Source organism: Aotus nancymaae, unplaced genomic scaffold (assembly GCF_030222135.1).
Source record: "Aotus nancymaae isolate 86718 unplaced genomic scaffold, 86718_ANA_hifiasm-v0.15.2.pri h1tg000077l, whole genome shotgun sequence".
NCBI lineage: Eukaryota > Metazoa > Chordata > Mammalia > Primates > Aotidae > Aotus > Aotus nancymaae.
The window spans coordinates 2,261,853-2,283,476 of NW_026988492.1; the positions used below are offsets into that span (position 1 = coordinate 2,261,853).

At 39.2% G+C, this 21,624-nt stretch overlaps 1 protein-coding gene across 18 annotated transcripts in view; it reads left to right on the top strand.

Annotated features, from left to right (window-relative positions):
• PARD3 (par-3 family cell polarity regulator) overlaps window positions 1-21,624 on the top strand; it is a 704,358-nt gene that overhangs the window by 512,337 nt on the left and 170,397 nt on the right. For 14 of the 18 annotated variants that reach the window (XM_021665196.2, XM_021665198.2, XM_021665202.2 and 11 more), the window contains one exon: window positions 17,332-17,442. The exons of the other annotated variants lie outside the window; for them this stretch is intronic. In XM_021665196.2, coding sequence (XP_021520871.2) covers window positions 17,332-17,442 — 111 coding nt within the window. The remainder of the gene's footprint in view (window positions 1-17,331; window positions 17,443-21,624) is intronic. 18 annotated transcript variants of the gene reach the window in all.

The window sequence follows — 21,624 nt, forward strand, 5'->3', positions numbered from 1 at the left end:
GATTGTAGCTTTTAGGATATGAAGAATTAATTTGTAAGTAAATACTTAACAGAAGTTGCAGGAAAAATAAATTTGGTGATTGATTTTGCTGCCCATGGGATCTCTTCTTACTCTCTGTGGTGAGAGACTGTCATTCACTGTCTCTGCCTTTCTCTTGTGTGTGGGGAGGTGTCCTGCTGAACACAACCTTCCCAGAGGTGCCTGTGAGTTAAGGATCTTGGTGGCATTAGCTACTCTAAATTAGCTACCTAGTTCCAGTCTTCTCTTATGCTTACAGAACAAGAAAAGAACTTATAGTCAGGAAAATTGTTTTGTCAAAGTCCAAGCTTTAACACTGCCTCCATCCCCACCTTTAAACACACACACGCACACGCACACCCCACCTGGGTGCTGTGTCACCCAGGTTGGACAGGCTGGAGTGCAGTAGTGCGAGCACGGCCCACTGCAACCTCCTGCCTCAGCCTCCCATGTAGCTGGGGTTGACAGGCATGCACAATTATTTATTTATTTATTTTTGTTGAGACAGGGGTTTCACTTTGTTACCCAGGCTGGTCTCAAACTCCTGACCTTAAGTGATCCTTTCAATCTCAGCCTCCCAGAATGTTGGGATTACAGGTATCAGCTACCACGCCAGGCCAAAGTTACCTTTTTTTGGAAGCTTTTCTTTTCCAATATTGTTTTAAAATATTGTGACATTTCACCATTATAACACATAATCAGGAGTCCCCACTAGCAACGTGCCCTGATTGGGTTTTCCTAAGATTCATGGATGCTTCTGTTCCCATGACTTCAAAAAACTTCTAATACACTATGATTTGTAGATATCTTGTTTTTCAGGGCAACGGTATCCATCTTTCTTGTCTATCCAAAGGGACATACCAAGTTCTTGGTATGTTCAAACTATTAATGCAAACTTTTTATTGTTACACATGCATTTTTAATTTCATGAGCCATTCTGTGTATTATGTACTCTGCGTATTGCACCCAAAACCATTTTAACTGAATTTGTTTCTGAAAGTGTATTTCCCGGGAAAGTGTAGACTTACACGTATTTCCTGCTGTGACACAATTTTGATTTTCTATTGTATTTTCAGTAATAAAGTATTATGAATTAATTATTATTTTTAAAAAAGTAGACCATGTAACCAGTTAGCTATTGTTTGGTAATATTGGTAATAGTTAGATACCATTACAGTCTTTAAATGGGTTACCACTAAGGTTTTAGATCTTTCTCGATTTTAATGAACAAACAGAAAAATTTATACAGCATTTTTCCTATAGAACTCCTTTTTCAGAAGTTCCCACGTTCAAATTAGTTTTATACATGCAGGTCTTATTATCTTTTATTCTCAAAGTTCTATGCTTTACTTTTTGATTACACTCCTATTTGACAGAATTTCTTTAAACGTTATTTATCTTGTAAGATGGACATTCTCGGAGTCACGAAAGCAGAATTTTATCCTATTTCCATTTAGTCTGGTCAGCAAAGGAAAAGGACCTCTCTCTTTAGAAGTGTCTTCCACCGTTGTCTGTATACACAGCTGGTGGACAGCCATCTGATTAGAGAGAAAGCACTTATTAACAGCCAACATAATAGAAAGTGCGTGAAGCCATCACCAACTGGAGCGTACCCAAATAGCATCAGAAACAATGAGGAGAAAACGAAAATCAGTTCTGACTCATGGATTGCTGTTTTCCTTTTGTTTTCAGTACTGACAGTCTTTGTCAGCTGGAATAGCAGCCTTGGCCTGAATATCTATTGGTGTTTATTTGCAGTTGTCTCAATTAGTTCTGCTCTTAGCCTTTTGGGAGGCACTGGGCTCCTCCCTGCACTCTGTTGGCCACTGTGGGTTGGCTTTGAGGGGGCCATCTTGACAGAATCAGTTGTTGGGAACTAGGACTGAACAAGTTAGGTATTGATGTGAAGATGGGAGCATTTCCAGAGATGTTGCAAAGAATATATTCTTTTGTCTCACTGAGAAACCAAATAGATGAAAGCAGACACTCCTTGCTTGCTTATCTCCACGCCTCAATCTGTACGAAATTGTCTTGGCTGTAGCACAGACTCAGATACTTGTGGCTTAAGCCAGAGTTTTCTTTTCTTTCCTTTAAAATAAGGCTGGGGATTGGAAGCCCAAAAATCCTATGGTCGCCTCAGAGTGTTATCAACGTCAACACCTCCTTTTTATTCAGCCATCCTTAATCTGTATTTTATTGTTGTCGTCATTTTAAATTGTGCTGAAATATACCTAATATTTTCCATCATAGCCATTTTTCAGCCATTTAGTTCAGCAGCAGTAAATGTGCTCACATTGTTGTGCACTTCACCACCACCATTAATCTCCAGAACTCCGTTCATCTTGCAAAACAAACTCTGTGCCCCTTAGCCACTAGCTCCCTATTTCCCTCTCCCCCAACTCCTGGAAACCACCACTTTACTTTCTGTCTCTATGAATTTGACTCCTGTGGCTCCCTCATATAAGTTGAATCCGTGTTTGTCTTTTTGCCGTTAATTGACTGCACTTGGTATAATGTCCTCAAAGTTCATCGGTTGTAGTGTGTGTGAGGATTTCCTTCCTTTTGAAGCTAAGTCATATTTCATTGTATGTATATACGTCATTTCGTTTATCCATTCTTCACCCATCGATGGGCACTAGCTGTTGTAATAAGGCTGCTACAAACACGAGTGTCTTAACATGTATGTCTATCCCCAGTGTCACCTCAGGGTGACGACTCTAGCTAAGTCAGCTTCTTCCTCAGGGTCTTTTCCAGAAGTGTCACTCATCAGTTTCTATGAACCAGAAATGAAGGATAACAATGATCATAAACAGCTCATATTTATTTAGTGCTTCTATGTGCCAACACACAGGGATGAATAATTCATTTCATCTTCACAATAAATCTGTGAGGATGGTTACATTTTACCAAAGAGGAAATTGAGGTTTAAAGAGGTTAAATGAGTTGCCCCTCACAGCCAGTTGACAGCGTAGCGCTAGGAAGAGGCGGAGCTGGAATTTGAACCCAGGATTCTGGCTCCAGAGGCCATGCTCTTTACTGTTTTCATGTTTAGTTCCTGTTTTCAAGGGAAGCTGGGGAAGGTAGTTTTATCTCAGATAGGTGCGTTTCCTCTCCCAGCCACATCAGGGTTTTCGCGGTAAGGAGAAAGAAGAGGTGGATGTTGGGGGCCAGCTCGCAGCATCTGCCTCTCCAGCCCACTGCTCTGAAGCCAAGTGGCCTCAGGCCTCTGGAAGTGCAGCTGCTTTGTAACTCTGGGCTGCGGTCCACTCCTGCTTGACTCTGCTGGCCAAGACTAGCCACCACTGGCCAGATCATTTTCATTTAACCAAAAAGACACAGAACAGATCACAAATGATGGAAAATTCTACCACTGAAATGGTCATGGGCTTCCAAACTGAGGCGGACTAGAGTAGCTACCTGGAAATGGAGGAGATGAATGTTTAGATACTTTTGTTAGGAAATAGTGTCTATTACATATTCAGTGATGATTTCTGCCAGCAGTGTGTATGTGTTTTAAACACTATTGCATTTTATCTTTTGCTACTGCTATTTTTTATACAGTATTTTTATTATAATTTAATAGTGCCAGTTACCACTCATCACATACCCCATGTCTTTCTGATTTTGGAGTTAAGCTCTTATTTACTTATTTATTTTTTTAGAGACAGGGACTTGCTTTGTCACTGAGACTGAAGTGCAGAGGCGTGATCATAACTTATCACAGGCTCAAACCCTTGGTCTCAAGCAATCTTTCCACCTAAGCCTCCTGACTAACTAGGATGACAGGCCTGTGCCACCATATCTGGCTAATTTTTGTATCTTTTTCTAGAGATGGGGTCTCACTGTGTTGTCCAAGCTGGTCTTGAACTTCTGGGCTCAAGCAGTCCTCCCACTTTGGCTTCCCTAAGTGCTAGACTTCCAGTTGTGAGCCACAGCGCCCAGGCTCAGTGAGGCTGTTTATCATGGTGTTTTCATGTTGGTTGTACTGACCTTGGTGTCTTTTTAGTCTTGTAAGTCTTGTTTGTGGGTCAGTGGGTTTGTTTGTTTTTAAGAGATGGTTTTGCTCTGTTGCCCAGGCTCTTCTCAAATTCCTTTGACCTCAGCCTCCCAAGTAGCTGGGATTACAGGAACATGCCATGGTGCCCAGCTCTCTTGTGATTTCTTTGAAAACATCCCCCAAAGTATTCTTTTTTTTTTTTTTTTGAGCCAGAGTCTCACTGTGTCGCCAGGCTGGAATGCAGTGGCACCCAGCTAATTTTTGTATTTTTAGTAGAGACGGAGTTTCACCATGTTGGCCAGGATGGTCTCGATCTCTTGACCTCGTGATCCACCTGCCTCAGCCTCCCAAAGTGCTGGGATTACAGGCGTCAGCCACCGCGCCCAGCCCCTGCAAAGTATTCTTGTTCTAGCATGCTGAATCATGTCTTCTGGGACTTAGATGGTCATCTGTGTTCAGCCCTAACCGTGTCAGTGGAAGGAGACTTCCTTCAGTGTTTCAGAAGCAGTCCTGAAATACGTAGAGTGTTGGAAAGTGAAGAACATACACCTATCACTGTCCTTTGCATCCTCTCATTCTTATTCTTGGTGAATAATGAAGGTAACACCGGGAACTAGTAGTTTGTCTTACACCCTAGTCTAGTGGCTCTCAGTCCCCAGGGTTTTGCCCCCCAGGGGATGTTCTCCAGTGTCTGGTGACATTTTGAGTATCACAAGTAGGGAAAGAGTACTATTAGAATCTAGTGGTTAGAGGCTGTGACACATCAGAAAGCCCTGTATGACAAGGGGTCACCTGGCCCAGTCTCAACTGCCATGGATGACTTGTAATTGAATTGAGTCATCGACCTTCAGGTAAGTTACTAGAATACTTTGATACTTTTCCATCTGATACTTTCAAGCTCATCCACCATCAGCCTGTACTGATGGTTACTCTGAGGTGAGAAATACCGCATCATGCATTTTGGTAGATGTTTAAGAGTCCAAGTTACATTTCCCACATCCAGGTATTTTACAATCTAGTTAAAGATTCTTACACAGTGATCTTTTTAAAAGTTTGTTTTAATATAATTTTAGTGTAATAAGTAATTAGTTGGCCAGGTATGGGGGCTCATGCTTGTAATCCAAGTACTTTGGGAGGCTGAGAAGGGGATTGCTTGAGAGCTGCTTGGGCAACATAGCAAGAGCCCGTCTCTACAAAAAAATTTAAAAATTAATTGGGTGTGGTGGTAAGTGCCTGCAGTCCCAGCTACTGGAGAGGCTGAGGTGGCAGACTCGCTTGAACCCAGGAGTTCAGTGCTGCAGTGAGCTGTGATTGCACCACTACACTCCAGCCTGGGCGGCAGAGCTAGGCCCCGTCTATAGTCCGATGTGTTCTATGTGCAGAGGCTAATAGTTGGGTCGTCAGTAACTTATTTTAAAACATATCCAAATGAAGAATGTAGTTACTGAAAGCAGCGGAGGTAAATCAGAGGGAGATGAGTACACTTTAGTAGAGAGAATTTGGGATTTAGACTTTCTTGCCTTCCCTGCCCAACCCAGCCCAGCTCAGCCCCACCCTGCCCCACTGCCTCTGGCATTTAAACATATCAACCTCAGGGTTTCCTTCTTTCCCTGTTCTTCACATTTAATTTTAAGAACTAAATGAAAGAATGAGTATGGAAGGCTTTTGAAATTTTAAGGCGGGGTATATCTGTCCACTCATGTTGTTTGCTAAGTTCTTTTTCACAGGGTTTTCTGCCCTTAGCTTAATTATGCCTGAATCATTTCCTGAATAGAGATTCTGAGCTCCTTTGCTAAAAAAAAAAAAAAAAAAGATGTATCAGTTATTTGTACCCTTTGAGATTTGTGTACGTACTGTCCCCAGTGAAGTGAGTTTTGCTAATACGTCATGAGTACACACACTAGTTTAGAGAAGATAGCTTCCACCTGTAGCCAGGGAAAAGCAGCGTAATAATATCCTGCAAAAGCAGCTCTTGACTGGGGGAGACTGGAACAGTGAGACTGATTTTGGTAGCATTGCCTTCAGTTCCGGGATGCTGTCTTGGATAAACAGGATCTGCTTCCCCCAGAACTTCACCCTTGCTTGTGATTGCCAGCGAGCCAGTCTAGGGACTGAGACGACAGAGCAGGCAGTGCAGATGTGACAGTTCTCAGAAGATGGAAATGGGACGAGAGGAATTCCAGGCCATTGCACAAATCAACAAGTTATATATTTGGAAACTTGTTGAACTATTTGGTCAAATAAGGAAGGATGTGGTGGTCTGACATTTGTCGAATTTCGTGTTCCCTTTCACATGAGCAGCGTGCAGATTGGAGATGAGGCAATGAACACTTCTCCTTGTTCTGACCCCTTGTTGCCCCATTTCTGAAACCACCCCAGGATTTTGGATCCTAGTTCCAACTGCCTTCTTAACCACAGTTGAGTCATAAATAATATTTAGTGCTATACATCCTGGTGGAGAGAAACCACAGCACAAAGAATGAAGGATCTTTTCTGGAAGAGAGCCATTGACATTTTTTGAGGTCTCATCATCATTTTCTGTATGTGTATTTTAATTTTTGACTTTTTGTAGAAGTGGGATGTCACTGTGTTACCCATGCTGGTCCTGAACTTCTGTAAGGGATCGTAAGGGATCCTCCCACCTCTGTCTCCCAAAGTGCTGGTATTACAGCTATGACCTACCACGTTTGTAAAATTGTGTGATAATCTCTCCAGGATACAGGCATGCTGCACAGACGGTAACTTTAAGCAAATACGTGACCTCTAGTCCCTTGTTCTTTAAAGGGGCATTGTGGCACAGGTAGACGGCGGGTGTTTGCTTCTTGACTTGAACCTGCTCCGTCTGTGGGAATCTTTTCTATTTTGTTCTAAGAATTAGATGTAGTCTCCGATTCTTGCCAATTTGTCCATAGAGCCCTTTATTGGGCCTTAAAAACACATCATCTCCCTAATGTAGAATCTGAATATGTGAATCAACTTAAAGATAAATAAATGAAAATTTGCACCTCTTAATTTACTCTGTAGAGCGCATTCGCTAAGAAATGTGAATTGAGAAATCGTTTCCTATAATCGACAGAAAAAAGTGCTGACGGACACCTTAACTCTACAGATAATGAGATCTTTAGGGAAGCTTCAATCTGTCGAAGTTTCCAGAAGCTATGCAAAGCATCTGGGGCTTACCCCCACCACCAACCCCTAAACTTTAATGATCACGTTATTTGTCTGTCTTTGTAACTTTAATCTGCCCTATGAGCATACAAGGATAAGAAAATATTTGAGAGTGTTTCAGTTGCTGTAACATATGTTCATACATCACTTCGTATCAGTAGTTGAAACATAGAATTTGAATCATAATGCATATTTAATCGAGGGTGGACGTTTTTAACTCAGAAAAGATATCCTTGCCTTGTGCTTGTGTTTGTACCACCTCATAAGCATTTACAACCTGGGTAGCCATTTGAGCATTAGATGGGCAGATGGCAACCCAAATTACCATCTTAGTTACTGAATACCCCTGTTCTTTGTCCTCCTAGAAGAAGGTGTGTAGTGAAATGTCATTCTACCTTCTCCTTTTTCTTCCTTCAAGTGCCCTTTTAAACGGATGTGTTTCTGTGACTTAGGCCTCATTAGCATTTCTTATGGGGACTGCCTTCAGGGCAGTGCCACTTACTAAATTGTTTCCTTGCTTTAGGAAAAGGAAAACCATGGTAACCAGATGTAGGGTATGATTATTTGCCTCTGACCTGGCAAAGTGTTGGGTTTAACAAAGGAAGCTTAATAGAAATGTTCAAATTGACCCTTCTCATCACTTGGGCTGCTTAAAGCTCAATCAATCTCTCATTATTATCAGAGTTATTCGAGCAAAGGCAGCAGTGATAGAATTTTTCATAATCACTCCTTGAGCCAAATGTAATTTGCAATTTGTAGTATTGTATTATGAAACAATAATGCATTAAAATGAACAGAGCAAGCATTAGGAGTATAGTCATAAAGAAAGGATCCACAGAAGTAGTTGTGTGAAAGGCACTCTCAAAATCATTTTAAGTGGACATGACTGATTTCAATGCCAAATTAAGCATTTAGAAAAATCAGACTTCTGTGCTCTTACTATATTTAACGTATATATGTATGTGTGTCTATATTTTATAATAAAGTCAATTTAGTTGCGGGAAACAGAAATATAATTTGCTTATTATTTGCATTTGGGTATTTGGGGTTATGAGGTTCGTGTGGTTTGATTACCTAGGTGGATATAATTTGAAAAAAATAAAGTGCATCAAACAAAGGTGTATCTTTTACAGAGAAGGACTTTATTTGCTACAGAAATGATGTCTTCTGGTCTATGAGCTAGTTGATGTCCAAAAAGCTTCAGCATCATAATTAAGATAGGCTTTCACTCATCTTCTTTCATTTTACTAGAATGCTTCTAAGTATAGATTATATATATTATTTCAGTGATTTGTGTGTTTATCTTGTGTTTTGCAGGATTACTGTGTTTGCTTTTATTTCTCTTAATTCTTTATGTTTGAGTCCCACAGTTTTTTGTTTGTTTGGTTTTTAGATCTTTGGAGTTTGTAAAGTCAAAATTGATTCTGTGCTGGGTTTCATTTATTTCCTCTATCTCCAATTCCTCAACTATTGCTTTAATATTTCCTTGTTCCATATCCTTCTGGGATTTCTGAAGTGTCAGGTTACGAGGCATATCAGTGCATCCTTGATTAGCTAACACAGGCTATGCTGGAGTAGGAGTGCCCTTATAAAGACATATAATGGGAGTCCTGAAAGGGATATGTTATTCATTAAGGCTGCATTGCACATTTAAAGGTTGTTCTGGCTTGGTTAAGTAGAAGCTGCTTTTTCTTTTAAGAAAAATAATAACTAAGTTACCTCTTTTTCCCAAGATGCCAAGCAATACAAATTTAGTTTATTAAATATTTTCAGACTGGCACTGATGAAAAGTAAACAGTCAAATAATTATTCTCAAGTTTGTGAATTTCCTTTTAAAGAGAACCTCTGCCAAACTCCACCAACTTAAAACTGCATCCCATCTTACAAAAGCACTATCAAGTTATCATGTACCCTTTCTAAGGCTCCTTTCTCATTATTGTTGATTACCAAGATGCTTTTTTGCCTAAATAGGAGCTTTCTGCTTTTCATAATCAACCTCCTCTTCCCTGATTCACCCAGCATTGCCACAGCCACAGTCTACTGCCGAGCAAATCAGTACTCTTTCATGGTAGCGATTTCTTAAAATGTCACTAAAATATATAAGATCCTATACAAGAAGGACATATTACAAGTGACTTATTTTTTTTCTTTTTCCCATTTGTAAAATGGAGGCCGAAGTACAAAAAATGTGGCCGGAATCCATGAGCACATCATTACACATGATAACTGCATGCAGTGAATTCCTTGTTATTTTTCCTCTGAGTGGGTTTGGGCAGTTTGACGTGCTTCTGCTGTTGCCTGACAGTATTTGCATATGCCAGCACAGATGATTTTGACATTTGGAGTGTCACTGCATTTAGAAAGGTTGGCAGCATCCTGTGATTGGGTATTTGGGCAGTCTTTCTGATCCTCTGCAATGAATAGGAGCAATTCCTGACCTTGCCTTCAAATCCCTGGCCTTCAGAGATAAGTTCTGTTCAGGAACCAAGGCCTTTGGGCCTAATTTCCACCTGCAATGCAAGATTTACTCATTGATTGATTGTGGAGAGGGTAGCCTTGCTCTGTTGCCCAAGCTGGTCTCAAATCCCTGGCTTCAAGTGATCCCCCTGCCTTGGCATCGCTAAGTGTTGGGATTGCAGGCGTGAGCCACCACACCCAGTCTTATCTCATTCATTTAAACATAGATTTATTAACCAGCTGCTCTCAATATGAGAGCATAGAGTCTCTGTCTTTGGTTCCTAAAGCTTACAAGGTGTCTGGGTATGGTAAACAGTGTCTTGGGTATGAATTCTGGCTTTGCTACCCACTCACTGTACGACCTGACAAATCCGTCAAGCCCCTGTGCTAACTGAGGTTCCCCTTAAGCATGAGGATAACACCTATCTTGGATGCTGGTTGTGGGAATCAATGAGATAAAAGCACATAATAAGAATTCAATACGTTCTAGCTAAGTGTCATTAAAGAATCAAAAGAACATTCAACAAGTGCATAGTTATGTCTCACTTAGGAATTACACAAAGTGAACTTCATAGGTCTTGGAATTTCATTTTCCCTTAGGTGCATCCAAGTTCAGACCAATTAAGACCTTTTAAACTAGCTACAAGCTGAGTTGAACATTTGTCCTAGCTTGTAGTGGGATTTGTAATCTTTGGTTTTCAGAAACGTTGACATACGTCTTCAGTGCACATGAACAAGAGTGCCGTAGGATAATCTACAAAGATAGATGGCTAGATTTTTTTTCTTTGGATAAAATCTAGAGCAATTGCCTATTAGGACTTTAAGCAAGAATAAGTTTGTTATTGTGTTAGAGACCAGGGTAATGGGTTGAGGGAAGTTAGTTCTGCACCAAGAATGTGGAAAAAGTCCAGAATCAATTGAAAAACGTTTTCCAGAGAAACTTGGATCAAAAGCCATTTAGGAGATGTATGACTCAGAGGAATAGAGGAGTGATGTTAAAAGTTCCTGGGTTTGCTTTGATTTGAGTGACTATTGGGTCCAGAACTGGACTGAGATGCAGGAATGACACAGGACAGGGCATGTGCTTTTGCTGTGCAGGGCCTTGAGGCCAGCTCATAGGGCAGCTGGTGTCTCTCAAGGAGCTTTAGGACAAATGACAGTGTTACCACAGCTGGTCGTGGCCAAAGACAGGTTATGTAATGGCTGTACAAACACATGGTCTTCAGAAACAACAGGAAGGCTCCAGAAAGAAAAAATGAATTCCTGAAGAAAAGGACAGAATGGGTCATGTGATAGTGCAAAAACGTAGAAATGAGGGGCAGACACAGGCAGAACGTTGAACTAGTGACGACATTGACCACAGCAGCGCAGGAGTTGGGCATCTGCAGAGGGTGTGTGGCTTCTGATGGCTGACACTGATTCATACTTGATTCGTTTTAAATTCTCTTCCCCAGCCAAGCAGAATCACATAATCTACAAATTTCTTTGGGTAAAAAGACATATAATATAGCAAAGACTTCTTAGACACAAAGACCTTGGTAGTTAGCAGTGAGAAATACCGGATTTCTAGGTGACATTTCAGTGGGGTTTTTGGAAAAAAATCTTATTTTAAAGACTATTCTTAAACCTTACAAGATAATTAGTTCCGGATATTCTATTCATCTATTTTTAAATATGGCAGCAGATTTTTAAGACTTTTTTCTTAAAAAACATTGTATCATGTTTCAAAGTATGGTATTAGGAAAAATGCGTTCAGTACAAAACTAATTGTATTTTTATTTATTGCAGGATGCTATGCATTATCACTCCATGTAATTTTTTTTCTAAAGACCTCTAATTTTGGTAGCAGTAGAAATATTACTATTTAAATAGTAAAATATTTCAGTGGTATTTATACTGCAGAGATAATTATGTTACTTTGCTGAAAACAAAATGATGGTTTTAATAGCAAGGAAATTCTTACCAGTAGTTACTTTTCAATGATGTTTATTTCATTATAAAAACAGTAGAATTTGTTGCCATCCTTTGTTGTTGTGCTGTTTGCTTTTTGCTTTCCCCATTCATCATCGAGTGTAGGTTTTATCATTCTTGACTGTAATGGTACATGTGACTGATTGGACAGACAGCAGTGATCTCATTTGTAACCTGTCATCGTAAAACCCATTTAGCAGATTAGTTAGAGATTACTTTAGCTGAATAAAGACATTGCTGTGTCCTTTATGAAGAAAGCCATACCTTTAAGACACGTTACAGTCAATTCTACTCTGAATAAAACAGGGTTCACCCACTGCCTCTTTCTGCGAAGAGTTTTTGGTGGAGTTGTGACATTTTTAAAAGTGTACCTTCACTCCCAAAGCAGCACTACCTCTAAGCATCTAAGCAATTTTTCATTTCTCTCAACTTTTGAAAGGTGTTTTCTTCTTATCCCTCTACTTAACTTTATTATTTTTAAGGTCCGGCCAGATGCAGTGGCTCACAGCCGTAGTCCCAGCACTTTGAGAGTCTGACGTGGGTGGATCACTTGAGGCCAGGAGTTTGAGATCAGCCTGGCCAACATGACGAAACCCTGCCTTACTAAAAATCCAAAAATTAGCCAGGTGTGGTGGTGCAAGACTGTAGTCCTAGCTCCTTGGGAGGCTGAGGCAGGAGAATCACTGGAACCTGGGAGGTGGAGGCTGCAGTGAGCTGAGGCCACACCACTGTACCCCATCCTGGTGAACAGAGCAAGCCTATGTCTCAAATCTAAAAAAAAAACCACCTGGACGATATGGAAAACCTCATCTCTGCTAACAAAAATACAAAAATTAGCTGAGCTTCGTAGGTAGCACGCACCTGTAGTCCCAGTTACTCAGGAGGCTGAGGTGAGAGGAAGGCATGAGCCTTGGAGGTTGCAGTAAGCTAAGATCGGATTGCACCACTGCACTCGCACTCCAGCACGGTGACAGAGTGAAACCCTATCTCAAAAAAAAAAAAAAGTCATTCTCCTATGTTAATATGTCTTAATGCATGACTAGCAAATTCTTCCTGAGGTACCAGTGTAGGTGGCCACTTTATCTTTCAGCCTCATACCTGCTGGGTAGTAGAGTTTTCTCTAAACCTTTGTGTGAGTTGGTCAGAGCAGATTGCAAAACTCTTATTCTGTGCTCAGAATGTGTTTGGTGCTGGATAGACAATTAGCACAGTATCTCTTCAGCTATACTGTTTCTTAGAAAGTGGCCCATCTGACATTCATCCATGGCTTTTAAAAAGTGATAACATACAAATAATTAATATTTTCCAGGTTTTTGAGCATTTTGCTATTGATTGTCTTCATTGGCTGATTGCCAATTTCAGCTGTGAAACTGACCTTGGAGTATATGTATAGGTGAAATTTTTCAATGACTGCCTCCCCTTTCTAGGAATTAAGCAACTATAAATTAAGAAGTACAGTAGAATATATTGGCTATTAGGGTAAATATGGATATAGTTACTTTTTTCTTTTTCACATTTTAGAATGGTTGGTATTTTTTTTTACTTATAGTTTATTTCATTTGTCATGAAACTGAGTGATCCATTTTTGCCCCAGTTATTAAGTAATGTGCTCTGATTTTATATTATACCTTAAAGAAATCACATAACTTATTAACTAAAGCAGTTACTGAAAGAAATGTCCAATACTTACCTATAAACATTTTACCTATGGTTTCTTTAATTTTCATACATTAATCTTGAATCTGTATTTTTTTTTTTGAGACAAGGTTTCTCACCCTTAATCATGGATCTCTGCAGCCTCTACCTCCAAGGCTCAAGCAGTCCTCACACCTCAGCCCCTTGAGCAGCTGAGACTATGGGCATGCACCACCACACCCAGCTCATTTTTGTATTGTTAATGGAGACGGGGTTTTGTCATGTTGCCCAGGCCGGTCTTGAACTCCTGACCTCAAGTGATCTGCCTGCCTTGTCCTCCCAAAGTGCTGGAATTACAGGCATGAGCCACTGCGTGTGGCCAAATCTATACTCTTGAAAAAGGAAAGTGTGTTATAACAGCTTGGTAATACATTTACAAATAATAAAATAGTTATTCCAGTGATTAGGGGGTGGTGTAGGAAACTAGTTAATATTTCGATATCAAACACAATGGGAAAATATGCAATCCTTAGGTATGAATCAGGATTCTACTCTTTTAAAAATGTCATATGTACTTAAGAGAAAAAGGTGAAGGTTGATTGACTCTATATATATATGAGACTTGGTGAGCAAACTGAAACCTTCTTTGCAATATAGGACCAATACCGTTTTCTAAAAAGATTTTGACATAGTTGATTAATTCAGCATTAGCTTTGGGCTGAAAATATCTAAACTGTTTTAAAACATGCCAAATCAACAAATCTTTCCTCACCATTACTAACTTAAGGAGCATATGTACACTATTTCTTACAAGACTAAACGATACCTTTTGGTACAGATAGAGAATGTGTTGTTCTCTGTGTCATTGCATGGTGTTTCTCAAGTACGATGCAGAGTTGTATTCATACCATTTGGAATGTAGGAATGTGAGTCAGCACGCTGTCTTAAAAACCAGTAAGTCAATATGGCAACATTGCATCATTTGAAAATTATGAACAGAAACACTAAATGGTTAAAATGATTTACCTTTTGGAATACCTCATTATAAGTAAATATGATGTATTAAAATTTGAACTTACACTTTTCTGGAAGTTAGGATTTAGTACATTTTATACTTTGAGATGCCTCAGTGTTGCAGAAGGTCCAGGATAAAGTGCTTGCCCTGGCTTTAAATGCTATCTGATGACACTCAGATTAATCTATCCAGCCCCCTGCTGTTCACCGAATTTTTGCTATTATGTCATCCTAACCCCCAAGTCCACCAAACCTCTTCCTTCCCTGGCTCTGTAGATCTCTCTGGACGGCAACTCCTTTCTTCCAGTTGCTTGGCTAAACCCTGGAGTCATCAGTGACTCTCTTTCCCTAACATCTATGACCTCCCTATTAGCAAATTTTATTGGTGCTGCTGTCAAAATATGTCCAGAAACTGAGCTCTCCTCCACTGCCAGCTGGTTCATCACCATGGCCTCCTGACCGTTCTCCCTGATTTCAGCTTTGCACCTGCAGTGCGTTCTTTCTTCACACTGCATCCAGGATCATTAGAATGTCACCAGTGCCGCTCCTCTGTTCCAGATCCTTCCGTGTTTTTCACATCATCTCAGTAAAGTCCAAAATCCTGTGTGGTGAACAAGAACCCACATGGTCTGGCCCCTGCTGCCACTCTACTTCCTTTCCTGCTGCCTTCTCTTTGCCTTTTCCCATTCTAGCCCTGTCACTGCCCTTGCCATTCCTCAAAGACACTCAGCCTGCCTGTGCCTCAGGGCCTTCGCACTTGCCTGCTCCTCTGCCTTGCTGACTCAGCCAACGTGGCTGACTCCTTCAGGCTCAGATCTCTGCTCACATGGGGACTTAACAGAGAGGCCATCTTCCATCATGAAATAGCCTCTTCCCTGTCACTCTCGGTCTCCTTACTCTGCTTTGCTTTCCCCCTCAGCACTGTGCACTCTGATGTGTTATATGCTAATACATTTCCTAAAGATAAGCCGTCGAAGCTCTATGGAAGTTGAAATGACCTAATGTGCTCTCTTTACTGTTTATAGACTGGGTGTCCCAAATAAGCCCTGCATGCATGGTAGATGCCCAATACATTTTCATCTGATGAATGAATGTGATATTTTAGATGTTGACTTCTCCTGAGATGTATCAGTTTTTAATAATTTTTCTTTCACTTATTCATTCACCTGGAAAGCCCATGATTGTGCATAATTCTGAGGCATTATTGATATATTGACAAAAATAGTGCAAATTATTAGTGTTTTGTACTTTTTAGTTTAAATGCAGAATATGTATTTTACACCTTGTGAAACGTGGTCAGATTTGGGATTTAAGTTCTGGAGAATTTTCTCTTTTTCTTTTTTGAAATTGCTGTGATCAAAAATTTAATTTTAAGCACAGATTTGCCTTATAAAGTTAATTTATAGCCAGTTTTGATTGCCATGTAGTGTATGTAATTTTTAAAGAAGTGATGGTGGTGTCTTACTTTTTTCTGTTTTAACGTTTTAAGAATACTTTCCATATTTATAAACCCCTTTCAAATATAGTGTTATTTTAATCAATATATGAGGAATGCTCACATATACTTTAATTCATATGTAGACAAGTATTTGAAATCAGATTTCTGTTAATAAAAAAATCTAGGCTATCAAAAAAAGACATTAATAGAAATAATTTTTTCTCTTTTATGTCAACTTTGGGACCCTTTACTCTTCTCTGTTTCTTTCTTTCTTTCTCTCTTTTTTGAAACAGGGTCTCCCTCTTTTTCCCAGGCTGGAGTACAGTGGCACCATCATGGCTCATGCAGCTTCAAACTGCCAGGCTCAAGTGATCCTACTCCAGAAGCTGAGGCAGAAGGATCACTTCTGCCTCAGCCTCTGGAGTAGCTGGGATTATAGCTACTTTATATTACATTGTTTTGATATTTAGTAGAGATGACGTCTTATATGTTGACCAGGCTGTTCTTGAAGTCCTGAGCTCAAGCGATCCTTCTGCGTCGGCCTTCCAAAGTGCTAGGATTACAGGTGTGAGCCACTGGGCCTGGCCCTCTTTTTTGATATGAAATTGTCACAGTAAGCCAGATTCCCGTTATTCTTCTGAAAGAAATACTCAATATACTTTAATTATTTCTGAATGCTTAGTCGTGTGACTGTCTATAAAATGTTTCTTTTTTGAAACATCTGGTGACCAATGCATTACAGATGAAGACTGCTTACAGATATAGAGTGCATGCATTCCAGGCAACGTGGTCTTTTATAGAGAAAAATAATAGAGCTGGGAAAGGAATTGATACCAAGTTGGAGGGTTCTGGGATATTTTGGATGCCAGAAGAGAATAATGTTAGTGTTTTATTAAAGAGCTCAGCACCCATCTGCAGAAGTTTGTTGGACTGTTTTTGAATCATGGGTTTGTTCCATGTGTTTGTTTTTGATCAGATGTAGATTTCCAAGTCCAAGATGCTACATTCAGCAATTGCTTTTCATCCCATTTAGGAGAGTGTTTGATGAGAATACCTTAAACCTTTGAATTTAATTAAAGCACAAAGTATTCTAGCAGTGTAAATTATCCGTTGTACTTTAAACCTTGCAAACATGGCCTTCTTTGTCAGTTTTTAAACTATGATGATGTTTCCAATCAGCCTGGCTGTGAAAATAAAGAATAGTTATTTATGGAGAGATTATTAACTAGATGATTGTGGATTATCATTCTTTGGTCCCAAGCAAAACCCACTCCAATGCATATCTTTCTTCCTCTAGCATCTGAAGTATTTAGCACTTAGTCCTAGAGATGTATTAATTGTTTAATAAGGATAAACCACAAGTCTTATTGTTGTTTGTTTTTGTTTTGCTAAAAGAAAAATTGCCATTGAGACCATTTTCATAAAGAGTTTTCTCTGGAAAGTTCTAATTTAAAATGAATAAAATAATCTAATTCAAAATACTAGTCCTGACCCAAACTATTGACTGCGGAAGACACCTGGTCCCTGTTTTGAAGAAGCCAACATTCATTTCCTTGGGTACATATCATTACCACAAATGAACGAAAGCTCATTTTGTATATATTGACAAGTTAGAATTTTTTGTCATTAACAGGTTTGGCAAACATCGAAAAGATGACAAGATTGAGAAAACGGGTAAAATAAAAATACAGGAATCCTTTACGTCAGAAGAGGAGAGGATACGAATGAAGCAGGAACAGGAGAGGTAGACTTCAGTTACTTGATTAAACCTCCTTAGAAAGAAGTTCTTTTTTTCTTTCCACTTTCTTCTTTTTTAATGTAAAGATTTTGCATTTAATTACTTTTTGTATTTCTTGTGTCAACCCAACTATTGATGATTGTGGGTGAAAATATTGTAAAGAGACATTTTTTTTAAAAAAAACCTTATATGTATTTGAGACATCAAGGTGGATTTTAATTGCTTTAGTTAAGATCTTTTGCATAGGAGATAGAACAGCCATGTTAGATGAATAAACAAACATGAATACTGAATTTAGTATTACTTTTTAAATAACACAGAAAGTGCTTAAAATCCTGCCTCACTGATATATGGATATTTAGTATATTATAATAACTTTAAAGAAATGCTCTTCTGGAAATAAAACTCTTTGAATTTTTATATTACATTTTAAGTATAGTAAGAATTCAGGAGGCTGTTATTCATTATGTTGTTTTTCTTTGAAACCTGACACTTATTTCTTGATTCTCCTTCTATTTCACCATCTTCACATTTTGTGACATTTTCCACTTAAGTTTTCCATGTCTTCCGGAAGGATTGTTATCTATTGTTGAATCATTTCCATGTTGAGAGCTTAAAGACCAATGAAATGAATGAAAAGAGTTACTCTAAGCAGGCACTCGAAAACCATTTTTCTAAGTGATTAGAATTTTTCTCATTATAATTCCAGGGGGTGAGAAAGCCATCTCACACTTTTGTTATTAGAGTTTACAGGCTCACAGTGAGCTTCTCTCTGTCATCACATTTCACTTTCTGAGCAGCCATAGCGAGAGGTACTATGCCTATTTTACTGTAAATAATCTGGGATTTAAGTGAGTTTCTTGGACCTTGATGAAGATTATAAAGCTAAGTACCGTCCATACCTAGGACTGTAGCCCAGCATCTTTGAAATCAGGTGCAGTATTCCTGCCATAAATCTAAAGCTAGGATGCTTTCACTCTAATGCTTAATGAATGAAATGACTGAAAATAGTTTACTACAACATTTTTATTTAAAAGAGATTAGTGTTTGGGTATTTTTTCATTCATCTTTCTAATACCGCTGAGGATTTTTTGAGTGGAATGGTTACTCTGAGTCTCTGTACCTTTTCAGGGTAGAAAATGTATGTTGGAAAAATACGAATTTTAAATTTATGACGCAAGTCTGCTGGTTCTTCCTCAATTTTTATTTTCATTAATGATTATTATTATTTTTTAAAACAGAGTCTCGCCCTGTCGTCCAGGCTGGAATACTGTGGTGCAGTCTTGGCTCACTGCACCCTCTGCCTCCTTGTTAAAGTGATTCTCCTGCCTCAGCCTTCTGAGCAGCTGGGACAACAGGCCTGTGCCACCACACCCGGCTAATTTTTTGTATTTTTAGTAGAGATGGGGTTTCACCACATTGGCCAGGCTGGTCTTGAACTCCTGACCTTGTGATCTGCCCACCTTGGCCTCCAAAGAGTTGGGATTACAGATGTGAGCCACCACGCCTGGCCTCAATTTCTATTTTTAAAAAATCATTTCACCTTGCTTTGTAGGACTCTTTCTAATCCTCATCAATTTTGGGATTTCCACACTTAATAGTGAACTATTTTGGGGTTTGGGTGCATAGTCTTCCTTAGTGTACGTGATGTAGCATTTAGTGGCTCAGAAGTATAGACTTCTATCCTAGAAGAGTTTCTTCTCCCTAAAGGAGGCGCCAATACCAGGTAAATGTATGAATTCAGATTCCTCCACAGGCAAATATGTAATGTACTCAGAGAGTAATCTGAGCGACAGAAACATTATGCCTCCCCTATATCTTGATACCTGCCACAGGGAATAACTTCATTAATCCTGTGCCATTTTTCATGTTCTAAATATTTATTCTTTGCCATTTAAGGTGACTGCTATTTCCATGCAGAATTCTATCAACGTTTTCCAAAATACTTTTAAGATGCTTAGTCAAATATTTCTAGCCAAAAAATGATTTTTACATAATGGTTTCACTTGTATTATTAATTTGCCTGAGGCACAGTTCACTTCACAGTTTTGCTTTTAATTTCCGTCTCTGTACCTCTAATGATGCAATACTTCTGGGAACTAGGTTGATCGTAATGAATTTACAATGTACAGGAGGCCTAAAATACAGATCTTTCAGGATCAAGGAACAAGTGAATGGTCCATTAAAAAAATCAATTAGGCTCATAATTTAAGAAAATTATTTACTTTGACTTTGTATTTCAATAACAACTTTTTGCAAATGTTTTATTTAAACTCATGGATTTTGTAATAGAGCAAATGAATGCAAGAAATGGACTCAACTACAAAGTGGAGTATGTCTGGTGCTTGTATTTTATAGGGCAAGCTTCTTTCACATGTCCTCCTTTCTATTCTGTCTGTGGTGTTGACAGTGTTCTTCCTGAGAGTGGAAACTGCAGCTTCCTTAAAAAAATTTTGGCTGGAGGAATCAATAAAAATAAATAAGCCAGTACTTATATTCTCCTTACAACCTTTCCCTCATTGCTGGCTAGCAGTGAAATATCTCCTGAGACATTATTTACCACTGTAGCTATTTGAGTTCCAAAAATTATTTTGACTGATTCCATATAAAAATAGAAAACCTGACATTCCCCATGACTTAAGATTGTCCACAAACCAAAACTTTTTTTGCCTGTGTACATCTGGGAATCCTGAATATTGCTCAAGATACAAATATTGAAAAACTAAAAGGGCTATGACTATAATTTAAAATGTTTTTTCTACAATGTTAAGATATATTTAGATGGTGACCATAAACTAGATTGTTCTGAGCAAGGTCCAAGATTAAGTTTGACTCCGTTCTTGCTAACTTCCTTCCCTTTCCGTCACTTGCTACCAACACTGTGAAGTTAGTCTTGAGTAAACGCTATCCGTATGGGAGGAAAGGACTAGGAGGATCACCGTATGGAGCTGTGCTCTGCTCTACTAGTCCTGCTCTGCCTCAGACCAGAGCCTCCATGAGTACGGTCTTCTTGAGAAGCAGGGAGTCTGGGCGTGATGCCAAGGGAGAAGTTAACGGCTCTCTGACATGCTATTTTGACTTCCTCATTCTGAGTGCTGAACCTAGGTACCCTATCTTTTCTGAAATGCTGTTGGCTGCATTGGAGATAGACTGGGAAACTAAGCAAAAATGTGAATTCAGTGCTTCCTGCCTCTGACTTTCAGGCATGCCTAGGGACAGCGCCTCTGCTGGCTCATTTCCACTACACTGAAGGTTTAGGCTCCAAACTCCAAACAGAACATGTTCCAATTAAGTGATCTATGTAACTTCAGGTCCACTCAGCCTCCCGTACAAAGCCCAGTGATAGAGTTCTCTGTTGACCAAGCATCACAAAGAACATGTTGGCTTTCTGTTGTTTTTGCTCCAGTGATACCTCCATGTATTTTTAATTGGTAGTAAATACACTGTGTGGTACAGGATTGCCCAGTGTTCAGCAGCAGAGAGTGCGTTCTGTGTACAGATATGTTTGAGAAACGCTTGTTTAAACCAATGTATGCATATTTTTCTACTCTGTTATTTCTCAAAATTCTACCGAGTTCATGTACATCATGAGTCACCAAGATAGGAACAGAGAGTCACCATCCTCCAAATTTATTTCTTCTCAAAACATCCTCTCAGCCCCTCACTTTTTGTTTTTCCTGGAATACTGACATCCTGCAACATTCCGAGTCACTGGGGAAATACTGATGGCAAGTAAAGACCATTGACTCCTGGTTCACCCGTGTCCAGCTCACTCCCCTAATAGGCTACAGGAACCGGAGTTGACTTTTGTAGAACTGCGAGCAAGTTTAAGGCAGTGTTGTAACGTCTGTCTACTTTCTGGCTTCTGTTTTATGGACTTTTAAAAGTACGTCCTCTCAACTGCTCCTTCTTTTTCAGTTTTCTCTTTCTCACTTGCTTTAAACATTTCCCTTTTTAAGCTCTAGTTCTAAGTTTATTCTTGTACTAAAAACTACAGAAAATTTTAGGAAGAAAACCCATAAAATTAAAATCAGAAAACAAAAATGTATCTGTATTAACACCACTGTTAACATATGGATCTGTGACATTCTAATCATTTTTTTCCTATAAAGTACATATTGTCCACACCTACATACTTTTAAGCTGACATCTATTTTCATCTTGATTTATTTTGTATTTTTATACTTT